General features: G+C 49.2%; 2 protein-coding genes across 2 annotated transcripts in view; both read left to right on the top strand.

The window, feature by feature from the left end:
• Positions 1 to 1734, top strand: part of ISY1 (ISY1 splicing factor homolog) — a 29184-nt gene extending 27450 nt beyond the window's left edge. The window contains exons 10-11 of the mRNA XM_044252898.1: positions 503 to 589; positions 980 to 1734. Coding sequence (XP_044108833.1) covers positions 503 to 589; positions 980 to 1087 — 195 coding nt within the window. The 3' untranslated portion in view covers positions 1088 to 1734. The remainder of the gene's footprint in view (positions 1 to 502; positions 590 to 979) is intronic.
• A 6215-nt stretch (positions 1735 to 7949) lies between these two features.
• Positions 7950 to 25501, top strand: part of RAB43 (RAB43, member RAS oncogene family) — a 35582-nt gene continuing 18030 nt past the window's right edge. The window contains exon 1 of the mRNA XM_044252899.1: positions 7950 to 8259. Coding sequence (XP_044108834.1) covers positions 8056 to 8259 — 204 coding nt within the window. The 5' untranslated portion in view covers positions 7950 to 8055. The remainder of the gene's footprint in view (positions 8260 to 25501) is intronic.

The following is a 25501-nucleotide window of genomic DNA, read 5'->3' on the forward strand; positions in this document are numbered from 1 at the left end:
GGAGCCCTGCATCAGGCTCCCTGCTCAGTGAGGAGCCTGCTCCCCCTTCCCTCACTCCCCCTGCTTTTGTTCCCTCTCTTGCTGTGTCTCCTTCTCTGTCAAATAAATAAAATCTTTTAAAAAAGTAAAAATAGGGTGCCTGGGTGGCTCTGTGGATTAAACCTCTGCTTTCAGCTCAGGTCATGATCTCAGGGTCCTGGGATTGAGCCCCGTATTGGGCTCTCTGCTGAGTGGGGAGCCTGCTTCCCCCTCTCTCTCTACCTGCCTCTCTGCCTCCTTGTGATCTCTCTCTCTCTCTCAAATAAGTAAATAAAATTAAAAAAAATTAAAATAAACAAATAAATAGTCAGTGGTGCTTCTTCATGTCTTTCTGAGCCTTGAGCTTCCTCTTTCCTTTTGTTTCTTCCTTGTAAGCAGCTGCACAGACGTCCAGTTTTGTAGTGATACTGGCCTGTGTTTAATAGGCTCCCGCTCACTGACTATTTGGGGGTTCTGTTTGTAGTCTGATGAGGAAGGCAGCCAGGAGAAAGGAGGTGAAGACGGGCAGCAGAAGTTCATCGCCCACGTCCCAGTGCCATCCCAGCAAGAGGTAGGACAGAGAGGGGGGAGCTGCCCTTGCCGGTGGGGCTTCTCCAGCGCCAGGGGTCTCACCTCTAAAGGAGACTGCATGGAGTGGGGGAGCGGGTTTGCCTCGGCCTTCCTGTCCATTAGGGCAACTCTGACTCCGACCACACTGGTTGCTATGCTCACAACAGGGTGTGGACTTCCAAGGAGGCAGGCTCTTGTCTGCTTTAGGGGATACTGACACACGGTGTTCCCACACTTGCGGTGCGGAAGAGTGGGGCTTGGGGAGATGCCTCTGGGTTTTGGCTCCTCAATGGCCTCTGTCCCAGGCACTCCCTCCTGGCCAGGTTCCAGCAAGGTATGGAGGGCCTCTTGGAGGAGTAAAGGATGAGCCCTTTCTTCTTGCCATCCACAGATCGAGGAGGCCCTGGTACGGAGGAAGAAGATGGAACTCCTCCAGAAGTATGCTAGTGAGACCCTGCAGGCCCAGAGCGAAGAGGCCAAGAGACTTCTGGGCTACTAGGGCTGAGCTGAGACCTGCTCAGGGTCTGAAAATCTGACAGAAGACCATTATCCCCCGGTGGCCCTTGGTGAGCCCACCGCACTCTGCTGTCCTGGGATCGCAGACAGGCTGGCTAGTGCTTCGAGTCTTCCTGCTACTTCCCCTCCCTTTTTTAACCCCCCTCCCCTGATCTGAAGGGAGGGGCTGCCTGGGCCTCCCTGGCAGGCTGTCTGCGTGCCGAACCCGTTCAGCTGTCACTTTTGTACAAATGTTTTGCTATTATAGGAACCCACTTATTTTTATCCGGAGTGTGTAAAACAGGCTGCTCACAGACGGCCTGTGTTTTACTTAGCTTTCAACTGTCATAGCTGGGGAGGGACGTCAATTTATGACTGCCATTAAAAAGATGCAGTTTTTCCTAAAAAGACGTATTGCTACCTCCTCTTGAAAAATGACAAAATGTGTCAACCCTGGGCCCATAGTCACATGTCAGTCGCCAGCCAGGGCTGTTCCTTTTGGGTCAGGTTCTGCCCCCAGTTGTCTGTGGCCCACTCAGCCTGCCTCCTTCCCTTCTGCCCAGGGGGCAGGAGTTTCAGTTCGTTACTTCTGTCTTACGACTCTTTCAGAAGAGAGCTATTTTTATTAAAGATTTTTATATGAAAGGGAAACTTCCATGTCTGCAGCTTGTTCCTGGAAGCGTACTGAGGTGCAGTGGGATGCCTGGTGCAGAGTCCCCGCTGGGACCAGAGACCCGAAGTACAAGGCCAGGGTGTGGGAGGGGTGGGACACATCCCGGGCTCCCTCTCAGGACAGAGGCTGGGGAGGTCCCCAAGGTGGCCTGGGTCAGAGCACATCACAGATGCCCAGGAAGCAACAGTCAGGGATAAGCCTGCCCTCTGGGCTGGGTCTGTTCTTTCCAGTAGAGATGGGACACAGCAGTCTCCGGGGCTGTGTGTGTGTCGGGGTGGGGGGTGCTCCACGTACTCTGTAGGGATCCTGGGAGGGTCTGGGAGTCAGTGTCAGGACCAGGGGGCTGTCCTTTGGGTCCAGGCCCCAACTTGGACTGTGTGTCAACAGGAGGCCCTGCTTGGGGAAGCCTGTGACACAGGGGGGAGTTGGGTTCTTTGGGCAGGTCTGGAGGGGTCTGCCTGTCAGGGGAGCAGCGGGGTTAGGGAACGCCAAATCCCCATGTGGCTGAAGGTGGTGAGTGTCAGGGGAGAGGCTAGCCAGGCCATGGCCAGTCCAGATAGGCTCCTTGAGGGAGCTGTGCAGATCCTAGCAAGAGTTTGAACCAGGCAATGTGTGACCTGCCTTAGGAGGGTGTGTGGAGCTGGATGTGGAGACAGGAGGCAGGAGGCAGGGCAGGCAGAGGCTGGGTGGCGGGGGGATGTGGCTGCATGGGAAAGGCAACAGAGGGTGAGGAGAGGGGGGGTGTGTGACTGGGGTGGGGGCACCTTGACTCCTGGCTTCCCTCAGGGAAGGGCTGGCTTGTCCCCGCTTAGCTGAGCCCCTGGGTGAATGTGTGTAGGGAGCAGGGGGAGGCAGGGTTGCAGCTTTGGGAACTCCCAGGGGATGGAGGGGCAGGGCCAGGCTCAGCTCTGGGACCTAGGCCCCTGGCCTTAGTTTCCCTGTTTTAAAGCCCAGGACTTTGTCCCAGGGTCCGGCAGTGCTACGGTGCAAGCAGAGGCAAGTGAGGGCCCTCATCACAGTCTCTTTGGGGTGTGTGGTGGCCTGGCTCAGACCACTCCCTTGGGGGTTTTTCTTCCAAAGGGTACATGTAGGCTTGGGGGCTGCCCAGCATTCAAGGACAGCAGGAAATCCAAACTGTAGGCATTTCTTCTCCCTGGAAAAGGTGACTGGAAATGCCTGGAGTGTGACCCCTCTGGAAGGTCCAGGCTCCAGGCCTCCATCCCTCAATCAGTGGAGTTACCAGGCTTCTAACCCCTGGGATAGAGCCAGACACAGGAGCCCCTGCTCCAGCCCCGCAGTGTACAGAGCATGTCCCAGCTAGGGTCTTGCGGTGGCTTGCTGGGACGTAGGCAGACAGGAATGAGTGTCCCATATCTGAGGAAACCAAGGCTAGGTGGGAAAGCACCTAGCACCATGTCCTATAGGTGTCCTTGGCAGAGATGGCCCTGTCCCAGAGGCCCTGGCTACTTGCCCTGCGAGGGGCCCCAGAGGGAAGATCTCTGCAGGGCTCCCATTCTGGACCTGCAACAGCAGAGGAATCTGCTGGACAGGTGTCATCACTGGTGGGGATGTGGTTCCTCGGCCCAGTTCATTGCTCAGAGACAAAAGAGCCAGTCCTGGGAGCCTTGAGTTTGTTGACAAAATCTGTTTCGTGGTTTATATTCGCTTTGGCTTTGCCTGAAGTTTCCAAAAAGGCGACTCTCCATATTTCCATAGACTTCCCTCCCCTTTGCTCACCCCACTGGTTTTCCTACTAGTAAAACATCAGTCTTCCTCTTGGTTTGCTTTAAGATTCATCAGATTAGCACCATCCAGGCCTTAGGCTGGGCTTCCTCCCCATGCATCCCCACCCGCCCTGTACTCTGACCCCCCTGACACTTGTGTTCAGGCTCTTGAGCAATTTATAAACAAGGAAGAGATGAACATGTTCTACTCTGACCCTGGATACCTTGGGCAGTGATGAGAGGGACAGGCCGGTCACAGGGGAGCAAAGGTTCCGGTTGTGTGGCCACACAGACAGCAGCGCCCCCATCCTCTAACAACTGAACTGAAGAAGAGACATCAGCATCCCACTGCCTCCTCCCAAAGCCCTAAGAAAGGATGTAGTGGGGGTGTCTCAGCCCCTGCTCACAGAAACTGTGAAGCGGTGACAGCAGGAACCCATCTGGGTACATCAGGCCTTCCCTAGTGGGGCAGGCAGTGCTTGACTAACGAGCAGACGGGACCCTGGGGAGACCATTGGCAGCACACCGCCCCTTCAGGCATTTTCATATCTGTCCCTCTCCTGTTGCACTTTCCCCCCAACCCCCCCTCCCAAAAAGAATGTAGAGGGAAGTTCCCTGCAGGGCTGAGGGGTGCTGAGTTTCCATACAGGGTATTTCCTGCGCATCTCAAAGCCTGGGTTTCCATCTCAGTCTGTGTGGTGAGGAGTGGGGAGAGCAGGGCTTGATCCCCCTCAGTCCCTCTGGCTATGCCATGGAGGACTCCATGCAAACTGGCAAGTTGGAGGGTCTGGGAAAAAGGGCGGGGATGGGGGACACAGATGAAGGAGGAATACGGTGTAATACTGTGTTTCAGAGGGTCTGGGACTTATCACCGAAGTTTGAGCAGCGGAGTGGCCTGTCAGAGCCCCTTGGGTGGGGGGAGGGGAACTGTGGCAACCTGATACTGAGGGGGTGGTGTGGAGGCTGTTAAGCCAGCACAGGCCTGGGTGGGAGCACTGTGCCAGGGGGAGGGTGGCAGTGGGGGTGGGAGGACAGCATGGAGCTGGCAGAGGTAGAAGTAGGGGTGCTGCGAGAGCCATTTGATCCCTCTATTTTCAGACAGAGCCTCAAGCATGAAATGGAATCAACAGAAGCAGGGAGGACTGGGGTTCATTTCTCCATGTTCATGATGTTTTGGGGTTCTGGGAGTGGGGAGAGAGTTGGATAGCTGGCATTTCTTTGGCCTCCAGTTGGGCTGAGGGCTGGCCCCTGGGAGGGCACCTTCCCAGTCATCAGCCAGCACCAGCCCAGGGTACCCATGTCTAAAGCTCCGGTAAGATAGCTTAGCTTCCTTGCTGCGCCATTATATTCTAATGTCGCGTAGCAAGCACTCTTCTATATTAAGAATGCAGGGTATCATCGTTGATGTCTGGTCTTCGCTTCCTTACTGTGTTTTCTCACCTTCATGTCTGATGGGTCTGTTGGAGGCACATTTTTAGCACTAAGTCTGGGCGCTGCGAAATAGAACTCAGGTGATATTGTTAGAGGTTGTGTATTTTAATCATGGTGACTGTAGAAAGAATAAAGATGAAAAAAGAAAGGAGGAAGAAGGGTGCCTGGGTGGCTCAGTTGGTTAAGCGACTGCCTTCTGCTCAGGTCAAAATGCCAGGGTTCTGGGATCAAGTCCCACATCAGGCTCCAAGGAAGGGCAAGAAAGATGGCATTGGAGTTCTGATCCACAGACTGTTGGGGTGACCACGGGCGCTTTGGCTTATCAACTGGGATGGTGTGCCCCCATGTAGCAACAGTACAAAGACAGTTAAAAGTCAGCCTACCCACCACTAGCTTTAAGAATGTTAAATTGTGGGGCCCCTGGGTGGCTCAGTTGTTGAGCATCTGCCCTCTGCTCAGGTCATGATCCCAGGGTCCTGGGATTGAGTCCTGCATCAGGAAGCCTGCTTCTCCCTCTCCTACTCCCCCTGCTTGTGTTCCCTCTCTCACTGTGTCTCTCTGTCAAATAAATAAATAAAATCTTTAAAAAAGGAATTTAACATTTTAAAAAAGATTTTATTTATTTGAAAGAGAGAGAGAGCACAAGCAGGAGGAGTGGCAGGCAGAGGCAGAGGGAAAAGCAGTCTACTTGATGAGCAGGAAGCCTAATGCAAGGCTCGATCCCAGGACCCTGAGATCAAGACCTGAGCCAAAGGCAGACACTTAACCAATGGAACCACCCAAGTGCCCCAACAGTCTAGGTTTAGAACATTTCCATCACCCACAAAGACAAGTGGTAGCTGGACTTTCTGGCAAGATCCATAGCCAGACCAACGGGCCTTCACCCCACCCTAAACCAATTCCAGGCAAGGCAAACATAAAGGCCAGTTCAGTTATTCAGCCACATGTCCACCCCACCCTGTGAATGTCTATTCTCTTTGTTCCTTTCCCCATGCTTCCAGTAGCTGAGTCTTGGCTCATCTCAGCCCCCGGGCTCACCTTTTCCTTTCTTCTTTCCACCAGTGGCTTGTGAGGAGCCACTCTGGGCTGGAACAGATGTTATTTTCTGGGGTTCTGAGCTTTGACATGCCCCAGAGCCAACCCCAGCCTGTGGAAGTCTTCCACCCCATGTCCTTCTGTCTCCTACTACTTCAGAATGAGAAGCTATTTCCTGCCCCTCCAGTCTGATATAATAAAGCTGGGCTCCCCGAATTGTTTTTCCATAGCCCTTTGGGGGTTTCTGTCTAACACTGTTGGGCACTTCCCATGGGAGAAGAGCTTCCATGGTTCCAGAACAGATTGCTACTCCATCTTCTCCATGGGTCTGTCTTTGCCTCCTAATCCAGTCTCTTCCTCACTTAGCCAGTAAGGTAGGTCGGGGATCCTCAGGGACTCTGGTCCTGGTGGACTTGCCCTCCATAGTCTCCTTAAGCTATGGGAAAGCCCTCTTCCCTTTTCTGCTGGGGAGGGTATGGATTTTTGCTCGCTTTGTTCACTGATGTGTTCCAAGGGCCTATAGTAGGCATTAATAACAATTTATTGAACCAAGTAGAACTGGAGTCTGAAGAGGGCAGGAGTGTCCTCAATGCCCTCCCTGCTGGGTAGTTGGGAAGCCCTTTGTGGGGATAGGTTCCATCGTAGCTCGGTTCCATTTCTCCAAGGACTCTCTTTTTTTTTAAGATACTATGACATTTTATTTTATTATTTTTTAAAAGATTGTATTTATTTATTTGACAGAGAGAGATCACAAGTAGACAGAGAGGCAGGCAGAGAGAGAGAGAGGGAAGCAAGCTCCCTACTGAGCAGAGAGCCCGATGCGGGACTTGATCCCAGTACTCTGAGATCATGACCTGAGCCAAAGGCAGCGGCTTTAACCCACTGAGGCACCCAGGCGCCCTCTCCAAGGACTCTTGGTTTATGGATTATCTTGGCAAAAGCTTGTCTGACCTTCCACAGAATTCCCCACAAACTTCCCATGCCCCTCTGCTCAGCCCAATCACTGGTGCTGTTTGGCTGGGTCAGTTCCCCCAAATGGACCCATAACCCCAACTGAACCAGCCCACCCTGAGCCATTAGGACAGCTGCTTCAACAACCGCTAGGCCTTTGGGGGTCGTGATCTCCCAACTCCTCCTTCCCGCCTTGCCATCCACCAAATGGGCTCTCTAGTTCCCTTCTCTCGAGAGTCCTGAAGGGGGCGTCACCTTGAGCGGGCAGCCTTCGGGTCCCTTTCCCAACCAGGATTCTGGTCTTCACCCCAGTTTTGTAGCCGGCTTAATTTCTGGCCTCACTGAAGCCTTCTCGTTCCTTCGCCTTTCCCGTCTGCGTCGGAGACACAGACATCCCCTGTTGCAGGGATTCTGCCACCGCTTGTCCCCTTCCCAGTGATCCATTCTAGAGGAGGCCGTTCCTGGTTCAAGGTTTGGGTTAATGGGCCCCCAGGCCTGCATGCCCCGGGACTCCACCGTACCCTCGAGGCGGGTCCTGTTTGCTCCAGTGAGGCAGCCTAGCCCGCGGCGGTGGGGGGCGTGGCGAGTGCTGGCAGTGCCTTGGGCGGAGTTGGGTTGTGGGCGGGTTTAGGGGAGGAGCTGAGAAGCTGACTGTCCGCGGGCGGAGGGCAGCAAGTCGGGCTGGGGGCGGGGCCGAGAGCGACGCTGGGGGCGGAGTCCGGCCAGGGCGGGTCCGGGGGCGGGGTCTAACTGGGGGTGTGGCTGAGGGCGGAGTCTGTCCCGCGAAGGGCTGAGGTTGGAGCGGGGGATGGGGCGGGCCCGATGCGCTCCTGGTAGAGTGGGGCCGGGGCGGGGCTGAGGCCAAGCGCGAGGACCGGACTGGCCCGGAAGGAGCAGAGGGCCGGCCGCGAGCTTTGCGGAGGCGGGACTAGGCGAGTCCCGTGCTGAGCCTAGGCCCGCGGGGCTCCGGGCTGGCCGGGGGCGGGGCGGGGGGCCGGCCGGGGCGGGTCCGGGGCGGGTCCGGGCCGGGACCGGCAGACGGCGGCGCCCCTTCTTCAGGTGTTGCGGCGGTTCCACGTCGCCAGGCGGTCCGCGGCTTCCGTGAGCTCAGGCTTCCCTCAGCGTCCGGAGCGCCGGCCCTTCGGCTCCCGCGCGGCCATGGCGGGGCCGGGCCCGGGCCCGGGGGACCCGGACGAGCAGTATGATTTCCTGTTCAAGCTGGTGCTGGTGGGCGACGCGAGCGTGGGCAAGACGTGCGTGGTGCAGCGCTTCAAGACCGGCGCTTTCTCGGAGCGCCAGGGCAGCACCATCGGCGTCGACTTCACCATGAAGACGCTGGAAATCCAGGGCAAGCGGGTCAAGGTGGGAGGCCCAGCCTGGGGTCGCCGGACGGGGGTGGCCTGGCCCTCTCTGACTGCCGCTCAGCCCGGTCTCCGACGGGCACCGGGGGTTGACCCGGGCCCCTCGAAAAGCGCTCCCTCGGTGGAGGCGGCCCCAGGCCGCTGCGAGCGCCCCGGATTGTCCTCAGGTTTCTGGAAAATCCCTTTCGATTCCCCCTTTCCCTTCCTCCTGTCGGAGCAGGCCTGGGCCTTGGGGTCTGGGTCGGGTTCAGCCCTCAGAACGCCGGCCTTGGGGTGTTTTTTTTGTGTGTGTGTGTGTTTTGGGGATGCTGCGGGGGAGGAGGCCCTGCCCTCCGGAGCTCACACCCTGGGGGCACTTTTGCTCCAAAATAACTTAGCCAGTGGAAGGCAGCAGAGCGGCTCGAGGTGCGGGGGACAGAAGGCCGCCTAGCTGACCTGACCCTTACCCTCTCGATCGAAGCCCTCAGCTCGGCCCTGGTGGGGGGAACCCGGCCTGAGAACTACACCGCCCCAAGCCTAGGAAGGATCAGGAAGTAGTTGTTTCTAGGACCGGAGGGCCAAAACTTTTTGTCAGAATTTCCGGCCTGGCCACGCCTCCCTGCAGTCTCTTTGTGGACCTGGTGGTGGAACTTTACTCGACGAGGGCCAGCCCTGGGTCCCCTCCCCCAGCTGGAGTTTGATAGAAACTGAAAAGTTCACTGATACCGGAAGGTGGGGGAGAGGACCCAACTTTGGCAATGACTCTGAAGAGAAACAGCAGGATGTAGTTGCCACAATGTCCTGGCAGTGGTTTGATAAATAATATTTGTGATTAATGAATCAGTTTCTTAACCTGGCTACCAGCCCTCCCTCATAGAGTGAGGAGACCGTGGCTGGGGCAAAGCATTGTTTTTGCTCAGTAACTTAACTGAGCTCTGCAGAAATCTTTTCCATTCTCTCACGATTTTCAGTTCACATGATCTCCATGACAGCCCTTAAGAGCACTGGGCAGGGGCAGCACAGGACAAGTGTTATCTCCTGTTATCTCTGTGTTTTCTAGAAGTTGAGCCAAGGTATGGGGGAGTCCCTTGAGACCTGATGCTCTGGGGCTTTGGTCCCTGGGCCGCTGTAGCCCCGCTCATGTTTGCCTTTAGCCAGGGTACTTAGCTCTTTGTTTCTGCAAAATTGGTATAATTTCTGGGTGTTGCCTACCTCCTGTTCCTCCGTGGAGAAATAGTAAGCCAACAAACTTTACATGATTTGATGTGCCAGCGGAAGCAGAATCTCTTTGCCTGAAGGCTTTTGTTTTGTTTTGTCTTAAAGAATCTCTTGGGTTTCTGTGTTTTTGGTTGCCTTACATTGGAGAGAAAAAAAAAAAAAAACAAGGTGGGGCCGGCAGCTTTGAGTCATTATTTGGGACCACCCCTTTGGAACAGGTGGTGAGGGAAGGGCTGTAGGATGGGTGGAGTGTGTCTGTGGATGAGTTTGTGCCCTGCGATGATGCCAGCAGCCACAGGGAAAGTGGAGTGCCCAAAATATAGGCATAAAGAGCAGTGGTGTTCCTGCGCGCTGCCGGCCTTCTCCTGCCCCCGAGTGTTTGTGGTGGCTGGGTGCTGACGGTGGTCAAGGAGGGGGCGGGGTGTTCCTGTTTACCTGGCTAGATAACAGCCTGTGCCCCAGTGGAGCCCAGGGTGTACTGTGTACCCGAGCACAGGTTATGCAACGCAGGGCAGGGAGTTGGCGATTTCTGTTCCCTATGGTTACCTCCACGTTGTTCTTAGGAAGCAGCCTGGTGGGATAGGGACTGTGATCCGGTCAGGGTAGAAGGGTGATAATGGCTGCCCCTCTTGGAGGCTGTTGTGTGCCAGCTGATGTACAGATTGTTCTTATTAACCCTATCCTGGCATAGGACAGGCTGGCCCCAGGGCACCCAGCTCATAACTGACACAAGTGGGCATTTTTCTTACAGTGTTTCTGACATTGAGGTCTTTCCCCTACACCAGCCTGCTTCTTAGAATCTGATTGTTTGGAGTGGGAAAGTCTTTGGCAAGTATCTACCTCCTCAGTTTGCAAGTCAGAGAAACCTGAGGCCAGGTACTAAAGAGGCTTGGGATTGAAACTGAGGAGCGGTGGCGTGGGGGTTGGGGGTAGCCCTTCAATCAGCCATTTGGGGGCTCTTCTGACTCAGCAGGAGCAAGTCATTTTTGCTCTCCAAGTCTGTTTCTCCATCCATAAAATACCTCGGAGGTGTCTTTGTATTTTGTGTTTTTTTTTAAACATCAGGTTTGTTCAAGTTAAATTTATGCTCCTTAAGCTTCACCCATTTTAGGTGTACAGTTCTGTGAATCCTGATGAAATGTATAGAGTCCCATAATCACGAGGATAGTCACAGTATACAATACTTCCAGCAACCCAGAAAGTTCCCCTGTGTCCCTCCCTTTGTGTCAGTGTCCTCCCTTCACCCTAGCCCCTGGCAATCACCGATCTGTTTTCTGTCCCTATAGTTTCAGCAATGTCACTTTAACCGGAACCTTTGATGAGCCAGATTTTATTGTTATTGTTCCTGCACTTCAGGGATTTAAAACCTTTCCAGGGGCTGTCTGGGGCCCAGCAAGGGTCCAGCATGATTCCCCATGCCTCCTCTCCCTGTACTGCCAGATTTTGTTAGAGCTTGAAGAACCCAGAGATAGATCACCTGGTGTTTTTGCAGCTCCTTTGAGCTCCAGTGCTTGGGAGCTGCCGCAGGGGTAAAGGGGAAAAGCCAAGAGGCCACAAGTTCAGAAGGGCCTTAACTAGCTTCTCCCCCAGCCCGAGCAAAACCACTTTTATCCAGTTCTATATTGAGGTTCCACTTGTTTTTATTTGACTGAAAAGTTCTGCTGCTAAAAAATAAGAAAGTTTGCAACATCACAGATCAAATTAAACCTCTTTATTTCTATAATTACTTCCTGTTGCAACCAGAATGGCATCCAGACTCCTCACCTGAAGTTGTGGGCCCCCTGTCTGCCTTGGCTGTCTTATCTCCTTCCCTCTGCCCTCACGTGCTGCTCTCTAGCCTCACTAGCCCTTTCTGTCCTTCAGACATGCCTGCTTTGGGCTCTTTGTATCTGTCCCCCTGCCTGTCATATTATGTCCCTACATCCCCCTCCTGCTTCCTCATTTGGCTCCCACTGCAAATGTGGACCCTCTCTCCACATTACAGGGTGAGTTCAGGGGGTAAATTCATAGCTCATCAGACTGGAAATGACCTCATGTGTTGATCTCCTCCTGTACAGGGTCTATCCACTCCTTCAAAGTGCGGGGATCTAGTCTGCTCTGTGGGCCTGTGAGGCCCCGCACCTGCAGCAGTGTTAGACACACGGTGCACAGTACATGTCTGCGAATTGATTTTTATTAATAGAGGGGAAGCTGAGGCCAAAATAAAGGAAGTGACCAGCATATCTAAGGTCACACCCAAATCAGGTGCAAAATCAGGACTTGAACCCAGGGTCTGCCTGGGTTCTAAGCCCAGTGCTCATTTTTACACTTGACCACCCGTCTAAGTCCCTCTGAGTTCAAAATGATGACCCCGAGAGCCTGGAAGTTAATGAATCTAGTAAAAATGCAGTTGCAGCCACTGTACTTTGAGAAGCAACATGGACTTGGGCATTTGATAGATTTTTCAGTAAGAAGGGTTGAAACTCTAGCAAGTTTCAGGATGTTTGCTCCCAAAACATCTAGCCAGCTCTGAACAGCTCACCTAGCCTGCTGTGCCGGTTAGTAAGACTCCATATAGGGTGATGGGTTCCTGTGCCATACGCCATGTGGATTCCCACAGCTCTAGCTATGCAGGTTGAACTTCAAGAGCGGATGCGGGGGCGGGCTACATCTTTCAAACTGTGGGGTCTCTGAAAGAGAGCATTGGCTTAGGATTTTGAAGGTCCGAGTCTTATTTCCAGTCTCACTACAACTGTGGCCCAATTCTTTCCTTCTTTTTTAAAAATTGTGTTATGTTAGAAATCCTTTCTTTTTAAATTTATTTATATGCATGTTTCTTTTTTAAAAAAATTTTTTATAAACATATAATATATTTTTATCCCCAGGGGTACAGGTCTGTGAATGGCCAGGTTTACACACTTCACAGCACTCACCATAGCACATACCCTCCCCAATGTCCATAACCCCACCCCCTTTCTCTCAGCCCCCCTCCCCCCAGCAACCCTCAGTTTGTTTTGTGAGATTAAGAGTCACTTATGGTTTGTCTCCCTCCGAATCCCATCTTGTTTCATTTATTCTTCTCCTACCCTATGTTAGAAATTCTTTTTCCCTTCTTAGTTCTTAGACCCCACAGCTTCCTCATTTGGGAGTCGGGACTAATGATCTTTGCTCTGCTTGCTTCTTAGGGTTGTTGGAAAACTATGGACATGCTTAAACTAGTATGAAAATTCACTTTATATATTTCTGAATAGATAATCCAAATACATGGTCCAGCATTTCAAAATTTCAAAAGTGTAAAAGGGCATACAGTAAAAACAAAAACAAAAACAAACAACAGCTCCCTTCCACCTTCGTCCCCCAACTCCACACTGCCTTCTAAGAAGAGGCAATCAGTGTTACTGGTTTCTTGTCTATCCTGAAAGTGCTAATGCGAATAAAACCAAGGAATTACAAAGGAGGACTTAAATTATTGTGGTCGTTGTTAACTGTTTTCCTCCTTAGATCAGACCTGATTTCTTAACTCACCCTTCCCCCATCCTTGGCTCCACCCCTGCTCCCTGCCACCCCCAACCTCACTGTCCCCCAGGAAATCTCAGCCGGTTCTAAATCCTTAAAACATTCTGACCGCTCCTCTACTCTCTCTTATCTGGGACAACACAAAGGCCTGTTATGTAAACTCATTTTACAGATCGCTGGGGACACAGGCCTCAAGTCCACACACAGAGGTTAGCCTTGTCGAATTGTACCCCCTTTATTCGGCTCTCTGTCAGGTTCACTTTCCCCTTGTTGGGGATGTTGCCAGATCTCTCTCTCACAGAGGTAAAGTGTATGGCCTTGGGCCTTGGCACTGAAGCTTCTCTAGGCCCTACAAGTCACCTTTGTTTTTGTAGTGGCTTCCAAAGGAGGGAGCAGCCAAGGAAATAGGAACTGCCTTGTTTTTAAAGTTTGCTTCCTTGGTCCTTCCAATCAGGGGTCTGATTTTGCTGTTTGGATCAGGTGCCTTCCTGATATGGATGTTATTGATTTGACTTTTTCAGTTTTTTGTTTTTTAATTTTTAAAAAAGATTTTATTTATTTATTTGACAGACAGAGATCACAGGTAGGCAGAGAGGCAGGCAGAGAGAGGGTGGGGGGAAGCACGTTTCCCGCTGAGCAGAAAACCCGATGCAAAACTTTATTCCAGGACCCTGGGATCATGACCCGAGCCGAAGGCAGAGGCTTAACCCACTGAGCCATCCAGGCGTCCCTTTTCAGTTTTTGTTTTTTTTTTTTAAGATTTTATTTATTTATTTGACACAGAGAGACAGAGGGATCAAAAGTAGGCAGAGAGGCAGGCAGAGAGAGAGAGGAAGAAGCAGGCTCCCTACCGAGCAGAGAGCCCGATGCGCCCGATCCCAGGGCCCTGGGAACATGACCTGAGCTGAATGAAGGCAGAGGCTTTAACCCACTGAGCCACCCAGGCACCCCCCCCGACTTTTTCAGAAATAGCAAAAGGGGGTGCCTGGGTGGCTCAGTGGGTTAAGTAAGCCTCTGCCTTTGGCTCAGGTCATGATCTCAGGGTCCTGGGATTGAGCCCAGCATGGGACTCTGCTCAGCAGGTAGTCTGCTTCCCCCTCTCTTTCTGCCTGCCTCTCTGCCTACTTGTGATCTCTCTATCAAATAAATACAATCTTAAAAAAAAAAAAAAGAAATAGCAAAAGGACTGCTAGATAAGAAAGAAGTTCTGGGTCATACTGGTTGTCTGAAATCTGCTCTTGAGGCCAATGACAGCTATCCTGTTGCCAAATAAACTTTGCCTCCTGAGCTTTCTGACAGCCCTGAGGTAGCACATGTCATGGAAAGACGGTGGAAGGAGGGTCAGTGTTAGACCCATGAGGCACCACCTTAAAATCTTGACTTTGCACGTAGCGCTCCAGGCACGTGATGTCACCACTCCTGATCTGCTTCACTTGGAGACCTCTTAGCTTCAGCGACCTGGCCCATTGCAGATCATCAGTAAATGGGGACTGATGTTGGTATGGAAATCACCTGGAAGAGAGCATGGCATGGGGAGTCCAGAAGCTTGGCTTCTCAGTTTGGGTGCCCAGCTGACCTTGTACAAGTCATTTCAGTGATCTGTTCCTTGGTCAGTGAGCTGCAGAGAGAATCCCTATCTCACCTACTCACACAGGGTTTTCTCACGGTTACCCTGTGAGAAGGATCCCCATCTTACAGAGCAGGACATGGAGGCCTGTGTTCTAGATCACCCATTGGTAGTACGTGCATAAATACAGCACATACACGCACGGAAATGTGGGGGATTAGTTTAGTATCTGGGCCATCGTATATCACTTGCATTTTATGTTTTTTGGTGTTTTGATTAGCAATACTGTATCAGCATCCTAATGCCCAGTGCTAGTTAAACAAACAAATCCTTATTAATTCAGATGCATTGGGTGAATTGGTGCATATGGCTATTGTGAACAAAAGAAAAAGCCCATCTTCTAGAACAGCTTACAAAATGCTGTTCTGTTGAACATGGAGCCACAGAACCCAAGCCACTGCTGTTAGAGAGAGGATCTCTCCAACCTGCTGTGATAAATTGATAAGCAAGGACCGTTTCTCATTAATAGCTTCTATGTCTATACTGTGATGTATGTGGGCTCCTCTGATCTGATTTGTACTCCTCTGCCTTGTAAGCCTCCCTTTCTTCGACTGGAAAAACAGGAACTTAGTCCTCCATGAGGTGTGTAAACATCGTGAGTTCTTCGAGGTTTTCGCACCTGTTCGTCCATGTTTGAGGTGACACTGTCCCAGATTTGGAGTGTGACTAAGATGTAATGAGACTGATTTGTTTAAAAAAAAATTTGCGACTCGATGTGTTCCTGGGTGCTCCCCACTTTCAGGATAGTCTCCTTGAGAAATTGTGCACGATTTCCCAGGTGTTTGATCAGCTGTGGTGATACTTTTTCTTTTTTTTTTTTTTAAGATTTTATTTATTTATTTGACAGAGAGAGAGAGAGATCACAAGGCAGAGAGGCAGAGTGGCAGGCAGAGAGAAAGGGGGAAGCAGGCTCCCTGCTGAGCAGAGTGCCAGATGTGGGGCTCGATCCCAGGACCTTGAGACCATGACCTGAGCTGAAGACAGAGGCTTAACCCACTGAATCACCCAGGCATCCTGTGATGATCCTTATTCACATTCTTCAGAGCCTGCAGCTCTTCCTCCTGGCAGGTCCTTCAGGAGTGTATTGGAGAACATTCCATAGTGGTAGCGTTCTTTGTTCCAAAGGGAGGTCTAACCAGAAAGTCAGAATCCTGGTTCACGTCAGGCCAGGGGGCTTGTCCAAGGGCTCTGACAGCAATTGCAATGTGTGTTGGGCAGTGGCAGGTCACTAGAGTGTGTCCTCTCTTGAAGTGAGTGTTTTTGAAGGAGACGCTGTTCATCTTGATGCGAGAGGCCTGAAAGGTTGACTTGCAGCTCACAGCTTATGGTTAGTGGGTTAGGTTAGCTCATGTTGATGGTGTTGGACCATTTCATCACTGAAGGATCCCATCCCTCTCTGAAAAAAAGAAATTCTTCCAATTTGAAGCCAGGGAATCCCCACTCCTGCCATTTTGATGCCTGAGAAGGGTAAAAATAGGCATTTTGAAAATGAAAAATATCTTGCGGCACCTGGTTGACTCAGTCAGGTTAGCATCCAACTCTTGATTTTGGCTCAGGTCATGATTTTGGGGTTGTGAGATCAAGCCCCGCATTAGGCTCCATGCTCACCACAGAGTCTGCTTGGGATTCTCCTTATCTTTTTGCTCCTCCCCCAACTTGTGCTCACGCGCTCTCTCTCTTAAAGAAATAAATTTCAAAAAAAAAAAAAATCTAAAAAAAAAATTCAAAATGTTCTGTTTACATTTTCCAATGAAAAACTTTGTGGGTTTTTTTTTTTTTTCATTTAACTTGTTTTTTATTTTTGGGTTTTAACTCTCATGAGTACACAAATAGTGAAAGATTTTGTGATAAAAAATAGATCTTAGCTGTCAGAAAAAAGTTTAGTTCACTAGCTATGAATTGTTAATATCTGCCATGTTTACATTATAGATAATTACATAGAAAAAGATCAGTTTTATAAAATATGGGAAAACTCTTTGAAATACATAGAGAAAAATCTATTTTATTATTGAAATTACAAGGTTAATACCTCAGTGTAGACTCTAACTCTAGTGTTTTCTTGGGGTTATTCTCCCAGAATAAGCCTTTGGTAAGTGTTGGCTGAATGAACTAGCAAGTAGTGAGAGAGAGACACAGGGAGAGAGAGGAAGGGAGGGAGAGAAAAGAGAGCCTTCTAAGCAAGAAACGGTATCAGTGAACCTCTGCTTGAAGGGTTGGGTTCACGCAGGAGCTGAAGGGCTTCCAGCCAGCAAGGAGAGAGAAGTGTCAGGTGAAAATGGGAGACGTTATAGGAACTCGGGGGTTTGGTTTTGTTTGGTTTGGTTTTACGACTTTTGAGAAACAGGATCACCATGGCGCAAGTTGGTGGGGAAATTTTTGTAGACTGGTTTGTTAAAAAGCTTAATCTCTTAAAATTTAACTGGCAAAGTTTGGCTAGTTTGAGGCAAAATGGTCAAGATCGGTGTTTTCAAGCCTAGCATGAAAAACTCATTAAGTATTAAAAGGATTCCAAGTTACAGAATTCTAGCTGGATTCTTTTTTTTACCACTCAGGGATTCCCACTGCCTCTGAGCAGTGATAATGGATAGAAGTTAAGATGTGTGTTAAGATGTTTTGGGGCAGTTTGCTCTGTGTGTATACATGTGTACACACATCAATAGATTGTTGTTTTGCTTTACATGAGTTGGCCTTATTTGACTATCTTTTTAAAAATTTTTTAATTTTTTAATTAACATATAATGTATTATTAGCCCCAGGGGTACAGTTCTGTGAATCATCAGGTTTGCACACTTCGCAGCACTCCCCATAGCACATACACTCCCCAGTGTCCATAACCCAACCACCCTCTCCGTACCCGCCTCCCCCCCGGCAACCCTCAATTTGTTTTGTGAGATTAAGAGTCTCTTATGGTTTTGACTATCTTTTTTTAAGAAAGATTTTAAAAATTTATTTTAGCGAGAGTGTGAGTTGGGGGGAGGGACGGAAGGAGAAGAGAATCCCAAGCAGATGCTGCGCTGAGCGCAGAACCCGACATGGGGCTCAATCCCACAACCCCAGGATCATGACCTGAGCCGGAATGAAGAGTCAGTTGCTCAATTGACTGACCCGCCCAGGTGCCCCCTACTTGACTGTTTTGTCTAAAGTAGTACTCTACCAAGTTCCTTAAAAAAAAAAATCTACTGAGATATAATCCATATGCCATAGAACTCCCCTATTTAAAGCGTTCAGTTCAGTGTGGTGTTGTATACTAACAGAGTTGTATAACCATCACCACAATCATTTTTCAGATATTTTCCTGCCTTCCCAGAGCCCCTGGCAACTACTGGTTTACTTTGTCTCTATAAAGTTGCCTGTTCTAGGCGTTACATATAAATGGAATCCTACAATATTGCGGGTTTTCCTGCATCTGGGTTCTTTCACCAAGCATAGTGTTTTTGAAGTCTGAGTTCTCTCCCATACTCGCCTTGCTCTGTGTTTTTCTTCCTAGCACTTACTCCCAACCCTTGTCTTGCTCACTTGTTTGTTCCCATGCCGGTGAGGGATTGTGAGCTCTGCTGTGTCCCAGCACTCAACATCGCACCCTCCCTGTTGTTGCTGAATTAACTAATGAACATTTCTGCCCTCATTGTTCAGTGACTGAATTTTTCCGCATCACAAAGTACTCTTGGCTTCTGTTAGATCTTTCCCCCATGCCACCCTCTTAGTAATTTGGAAATACATATGTCCTGTCTCTATTCATCCCATATATTCAAATTTATATTTTCCTACCTGGGGTCTAGAATTAGTGTTTATTTCTTTGACCCTAAGAGGACAAGAACTGTGAGGCACTTTTCCTCCCTCCTCATTGCCTCCCACCCCCACTTTCCACATTGAAATCATCTGGGATTAGGCCAGATCATTATTGATTTTTTTTTTTTGACATTTTGCATCAACAGTTATTTTAGACTTTAATTCCAGGTTTTATTGATTTATTTTTGGCTTACTGTTTTTTTCTATTACTTTAGTTCATTTGGATTTTACCTGAATTGTTCCTTAAGTGATTCTTTCAGAAAGAATCCCTAAGGGACTCTTGAAATCAAGTGACCCTTGATTTCTAATGTTCTGAAATCTTACCATAGTGTGTCTAGATTGTGGGATATTTTTTTCATTCACCCTGCTCTGAAGTCAGTAGGTATAATCAGAGTGAAAACTCCTGTATTTCTAAAAGTCTTAAGGATTTTTTGAAAAGATTTATGTATTTATTTGAGAGAGAGAAAGAGAGCACGCGCACACGCCAGCAAGCATGGGGCAGGGAGGAGCAAAAGGAGAGAGAGAGAGAAACCCAAGCAGACTCTACACTGAGCACGGAGTAGACATGGGGCTCAATCTCAGGACCCTGAGATCACCCGAGCCAAAAGCAAGAGTTGGATGCTTAGCTGTCTGCACCACCCAGGCATCCCTATAGGTCTAAGGAATTTTTAAAAAAATGTCTTTGATTAGCTCCTCTTCTCCCCTCTGGAGCTTGCAGGGGTCGGGAGCTGGAATTTAGGGTCTGTTCTCCACATCCCTTACCTTTTCCATCTTAATAGCATAGTGTTGTATTGTGCTATGTTCTGGACAAACCCTGGGCTTTGCCTTCCAGCACACTGATTTCCTTTTCAACTGTGTCCGTTCTTTTTTTTTTTTTTTTTTTAAAGATTTATTTATTTGAGAGAGAGCATGAGTGGGAGGGGAAGACGCAGAGGGAGGGAGATTCTCAAGTTGATTCTGTGTTGGGCACAGAGCCTGACCCAGGCTCCATCCCTAGATTGTGACCTGAGCCCAAATCGAGAGCTGTGCACTTTAACCAGCTATGCCCCCCAGGTGTCCCTCAGCTGTATCTGTTCTGATCATTCATTCCATCTCTTGTTTTCTTTATTTTGACAATTACAGTTTTAGTTGCCAAGATCTCTACTTGGTTCTTTTTCATATCAGTAATATTTTCATTCTGCAGGTATTAATACTCTTATTTTTTCCTTTCTTTCATTTTTCTTTAAGATTTTATATATTTATTTGACAGCAAGAGAGAGATCACAAGTCGGCAGAGATGTAGGCAGAGAGAGAGGAGGAAGGAGGCTCCCTGCTGAGCAGAGAGCCCAATGCGGTGCGGGGCTCAATCCCAGGACCCTGAGATCATGACCTGAGCTGAGGGCAGAGGCTTGACCCACTGAACCACCCAGGTGCCCCACCTGACTTTTTTTTTTTTATTTTTTTATTTTTATTTTTATTTTTATTTTTTTTAAGATTTTATTTTATTTATTTGAGAGAGAGAGACAGTGAGAGAGAGCATGAGCGAGGAGAAGGTCAGAGGGAGAAGCAGACTCCCCATGGAGCTGGGAGCCCGATGTGGGACTCGATCCCGGGACTCCAGGATCACGCCCTGAGCCGGAGGCAGTCGTTTAACCAACTGCGCCACCCAGGCGTCCCATCACCTGACTTTTTATTATGAAAACTTTCAAGCATATAGAAAAGCTGAATATGCTTGAAAGAAGAGCACAGTATAAACCCCAAACCTATCCTCCACCTAGATTGTTCCTGTTTTGCTCTGTTTGCTTTGTATTCCTGTAGATGTAATATACTTTTTTTTTCACCTGAAAGTGGGTTGCAGATAACATGATCTATCACCCCATAGCTTAAATACAACTTTTAAGACTCGGCATGATATTTTTTTAATATTCTTTAAACTCCAGTGTAGTTAGCCTACAGTGTTATGTTAGTTTCAGGTGTACAGTATAATGAAACAACAGTTCTGTACATTGCTCAGTGCTCTTCATGGTAAGGGTACTCTTTTACTTTTTTTTTTTTTGAATATTTTATTTATTTTATTTGATCGATAGAGATCACAAGTAGGCAGAGAGCCAGGCAGAGAGAGAGGGAGGAGGAAGCAGGCTCCCTGCTGAGCAGAGAGCTCGATGCGGGGCTCAATCCCAGGACACTGAGATCATGACCTGAGCCTAAGGCAGAGGCTTTAACCCACTGAGCCACCCAGGGACCCCTCTTTTACTTTTTAAATTTTACTTACTAATTTGCAGAAAGAGAGAGTGAGCACACAAGCAGGGGGAGTGACAGAGGGAGTGGGAGAAGCAGGCTCCCCACTGAGGAGGGAGCCTGATGATGTGGGGCTCAATTCCAGGACTATGTGATCATGACCTAAGCCAAAGGCAGACACTTAACCACTGAGCCACCCAGGTGCCCCTTGAGTAGTGTGCTCTTAACCCCCTTCATCTATTTCATCCATCTCCGCTCCCATTTCTGGCCACCACCAGCTTATTCTCTGTATTTAAGAGGCTGTTTTTTGTTTGTCTCTTTTCGTTTGTTTGCTCATTTGTTTTCTTTTTTGTTTTGTCTTGTTTCTTAAATTGCACATATGAGTTATTTGTCTTTCTCTGTCTGACTTACTTCACTTAGCATTATACCCTCTAGGTCTGTCCATGTTGCAAATGCCAAGGTCCCATATTTTTTTTTTAATGACTGAGTAATACTCCATTGAATAATTTACCACATTGTCTTTATCCATTCATCTGTGGTTGGGTAGTTGGGTCTCTTCCATGTCTTAGCTATTGTAAATAATGCTTCAGTGTCTATAGCTTTTAGAACTAGTGTTTTCATTTTCTTTAGGTAAATACCCAGGAGTGGAATTATTGGATCATAGGGTAGTTCTATTTTTAATATTTTGAGGTGCCTCCATACTTTTTCCCACAGTGGCTGTACCAGTTTGCATTCCCACCAATGGTGTGTGCAAGGCTTTCTTTTCCTCCACATCCTTGCTAACACTCCCTTTTCCTTCCCTCCTTCCTTCCTTCCTTCCTTCCTTCCTTCCTTCCTTCCTTCCTTCTTTTCTCCCTCCCTCCCTCCTTTCCTCTCTCTCTCTCTCTTTCTTTCTTAAGATTTTATTTATTTGCTTGAGAGAGCGAGTGAGAGAAAGAGTGAGCAGGGGAAAGGGACAGACTCCCCTCTGAGTGAAGAGCCTGACGTGGGGCTCAGTCCCAGGATCCTGGGATCATGACCAAGCCAAAGGCAGATGCTTAACCGATTGAGCCACCCAGCCGCCCCAACACTTCCTATTTCTGGTCTTTTTGATTTTAGTCATTCTGACAGATTTCGGGTGACAGCCATTGGGACAGGTGACAGGTGGTGACATCTCATTATGGTTTTGATTTTTATTTCCCCAATAAGAGTAAGAACAATTCTTTTAACATGCCTAAGTAAATCAGTACAGTTGACCCTTGAACAACTGGGTACACTTCTATGTGGATTTTTTTAATGGTACAGTTCTGTAAATGTATTCTCTCTTCCTTATGATTTTCTTAATAACATTGGTTTTCCCTAGCTTATTTTATTGTAAGAATACAGTATATAATACATATAATGTACAAAAATAGGTTTTAAATCGACTGTATGTTATCTACAAGTCTTCCCATCGGTAGTAGGCTATTAGTAGTTACTTTTTTGGGGAGTCAGAAGTATACACAGAGTTTTGACTGCTCGGGGGTTGGTGCCCCTGACCCCCATGTTGTTCAAGGGTCAACTGGTATTTTTATCAAATAGCATCTCCTGTCCAATTTTTAAGTTTTTCCAAGTTTCTCCCAAATGTTTTTTAATAGTGTTTTTCCTCTTTGTCTTTTGCTCTTTTTTGGAAAGATTTTATTTGAGAGAACACATGAGCAGGGAGAAGGACAGAGGGAGAGGGAGAAGCAGGTTCCCCGCTGAGCAAGGAGCCTGATGCAAGACTTGATCCCAGGACCCTGAGATCATGTCCTGAGCCAAAGGCAGAGGCTCAACCGACTAAGCCACCCAGACGCCCCCGTTTTTCCTCTTTGAACCATTGTCCAGTATAGTTCGGTCCAGAACAACACCTTGCTTTTTTTTTTTTTTTTTTTTAATGACTTTTTGTTGTTGGTAGTGTTAATGATACTGATTTTTTAAGATTCAGTTCTGGATTTGTCTCATGGTTCCCTTGTGGTGTCTTTGCACTTGTTCCTTTGTCTCCTGAATTTCCTGTAGCTGGAGGTTGAGTTAGAGGCCAGATTCGACTTGGGTGGGACAGTTTTGGTGAGAATGAATCACAAGTAACATTGTGTGCTGCCCTTTGCTGCTGTGGCAGGTGGCACACAATGCCAGGTTCCTGCTTTGGTACTGATGATGCCTTGGTTTGATCACTTGGTAGCATCTACCAGATTTGTCTATTTGCATTTATTGTTAAAAGATGCCTTTTTGCTCTGTTAACTTTGTTTCTTGAGGTATCACTCAAGAATCATACCTTGAGCTGGCCTTTTCTGCCTAGAGCAGGATGCAATTGAATTCAAAGGGCAAAATGCCTGAAACTTCGAAAGTGTTTTGTCCAGCCTAATTATAGTTGTTGGTAGATGTGACCATCTGACACCCTGAGACATAAACTGTGTATTGGGGAGATCATTAAATGGCAAATAGTGGACAGTTGGTCTGTCCGCTCAGAACTGCCTCCTTTCCCAGGCATTCTTCTAAGCTCGAGAAAAAAAGGTGAATAAGAGATAGTCCCCATTCTTCAGGAGCTTTTAACTGGTTGGGGGGAACAGACGCACAGATAGCTAGCGTGCAGTGCTGTTAATGTGTTGCCCAGTTTCTGAACCAGGAGTTGGAAACACATGGCCTGACAAGTATGTGTATGTTTATTTTGGCAACAGCAAGACTGAATATTGAAAATTAGGGCTGTTCCTGCAAAGCACGGCCCTGTGGTTGCCATGGCCATCACAGGGATGTCTTCTGAGTGCCACAGAGGCACAGAGGAGGCAGCAATCCGCCCTCCCCAGGGTGACGGAGGCAGTGAGTTTCAAGCTACTGAAAGATACGTGAATTTCCCAGGGAGGAAAGATAGAAGGGGCTTTGCTACCACAGCCATCTATGTGCAAAGCCTTGGAGGTGTGGGAGAGGAAGTGTGGGTGTTTGTCTAAGTGAAGCGGAGCTAGAGTGCCGGGGAGATGAGACTAGGGATGGGGCTCAGCACCAGACTTCTGATGATGAAAGCTGCATCAACTGTGTCCTAGGGCTGTGGGAAGCTGTGTGTGGGAGACCCACTGTTTGTCCCGGAGGTTTGATGCTGGCTGGAGGCACTATCAGCTGTGACTGAGCAGAGGGCACCCAAGGGGTCAAGGCTGAGCAAGACTCCCGGCCTGGCACACTGTCCATGAACCTTAGGGGCAGGGGCACAGGAGGGACAGTTCGAGGGAAGGCAGAGCTCGTTTTGGGACATAGGGCATCTGACTCCTCTCTAGGTTAGGTCCTTGCTTCAGAGGAGCTTTGGAAAAAGAGAGGCAGGTGGGTATAAGGGAATTAGTGTGGAAGTAGTGAGGACTCCATGACATCATTTACCCAGGAAGTTGGAGCCGGTGGCCATAGTCTTGGAAATGCCATCACTTGCTCTCAGCTTCTCCTGGTGGGCATAGGTTGTTGCCACGAGGAGTTGGCAGTCCACCTGATTTTTACGGGCTCTTCCCAGCCTCGAAGGCCTGCCTGACCACTGCATCAGGGGTGAAGGGGCTTCTGACTCCCTGCTTCAGTCAGGTCGCTCTCTGTTTCCCCGTAGTGCTGAAGAGGGCCTTTGAGTGCGGTTTGGTGGCAGCAGGGAAGGGGGCCACAGAGAAAGGGGCTTGGGTTGTGCCTGATGGTCTCAGCTTCCCTGTGAGAGGGAGAAGGGGCATCCCTGGGGAGCCAGTGGCCCTTTGCGAGCCACCAAGGCAAGACTCCTTGGTGAGAGGCTTTGGTCCATTTCCCACGTCTTGTCTTTTCTCCACCAAGACTGTTCGGGAAGGGGTTTGACCGATTCCTGCAGGAGGTATGAATCATCACTGAGGTTTCTCAGAAGAAACAGAACAAAACAAAAGAGTTTAAGGTTTCTGGAGGAACTTGTGTACATAGTAAAGGGCCTGGGGTTTTAGAGTCAGACAAAGTTCTTCTGCTGCTGCTTCCCTGAGACCCCTCATGCAGAAAGTAACTGGCTGGCAGAGGGGAACACTAACACAGGTAGCACCCGGAGGTTCTCGAAGGACGTTAGAACCCCTCCTGCACCCCATGCTCCCGCCAGCCCTGTGGAGTGGAACCGGTCACCACTGTTCCCAAGTTCCCGGTGAGGAAATGCCAGACCCCAGGAAGCTACTGGGACTGTCCTTGACGCCTGTGCTGAAGGAGTAGAACGGGAACCCGAGATTCCCGATTGCTTGTTCCCTTCCAGCTGTGGATAACCTGCCAAGGAGGGCTGCCTTGTAACAAGGGACAAAGAAACATCTGTGATACTGGGACCTTGAGCAGCTGTGTTGAGGGGGCAGGAGGTGTTTTGAGCTCAGGAGGACGCATGTAGCCCTTACTACCCACTGCAGAGGAGCTGGCTGTGTTCAGGACCGTGTCATTTGCCCCTCCCTGTGTCACTAGCCCAGCCTGTTTTTACCCTGCTCTCCCTCCCTCGGCCTCTGCCCACCTGCCTGCGTGTCTTCAGCTAACATACCAGATGTTTGGCAGCTTCTCGCTATTGCTCCTAAGAATGCACCCTGGGTCTGTCACCCCACGTCCCAGGCCAGGCTCTTCCCTGGAGGACTGACATAGGAGAAGTGACAGTGGCTGGCCAGAGGAGTGGCCTGCAGACTCCACCTCCTGGCTCAGCACACCACATCCCAAGACATAATGAAAAATAGCTCAGAAACTCGTATTTGGGTCAGTCTGACCAGTTTTCAGAGTTTTGTCCTCAGAACTAATTTTTCCAAGGTCTTTTTCTACTATGAAGAAGCAAGGAACTTTCCACTGTCTGTTTCATCATGCAGGAGAAAGACTGAGTAAAATCCTCTTCTGTTTCCACCAGGGGAGACGGTGCTGGATGTAGGTTTTGGGAACTGAACCACTAATCGTGCTTGTTATTATTAAGATTTATTTATCTATC

The sequence above is a fragment of the Neovison vison genome, chromosome 6, assembly GCF_020171115.1.
Source record: "Neovison vison isolate M4711 chromosome 6, ASM_NN_V1, whole genome shotgun sequence".
In the NCBI taxonomy this organism is placed as follows: Eukaryota; Metazoa; Chordata; class Mammalia; order Carnivora; family Mustelidae; genus Neogale; species Neogale vison.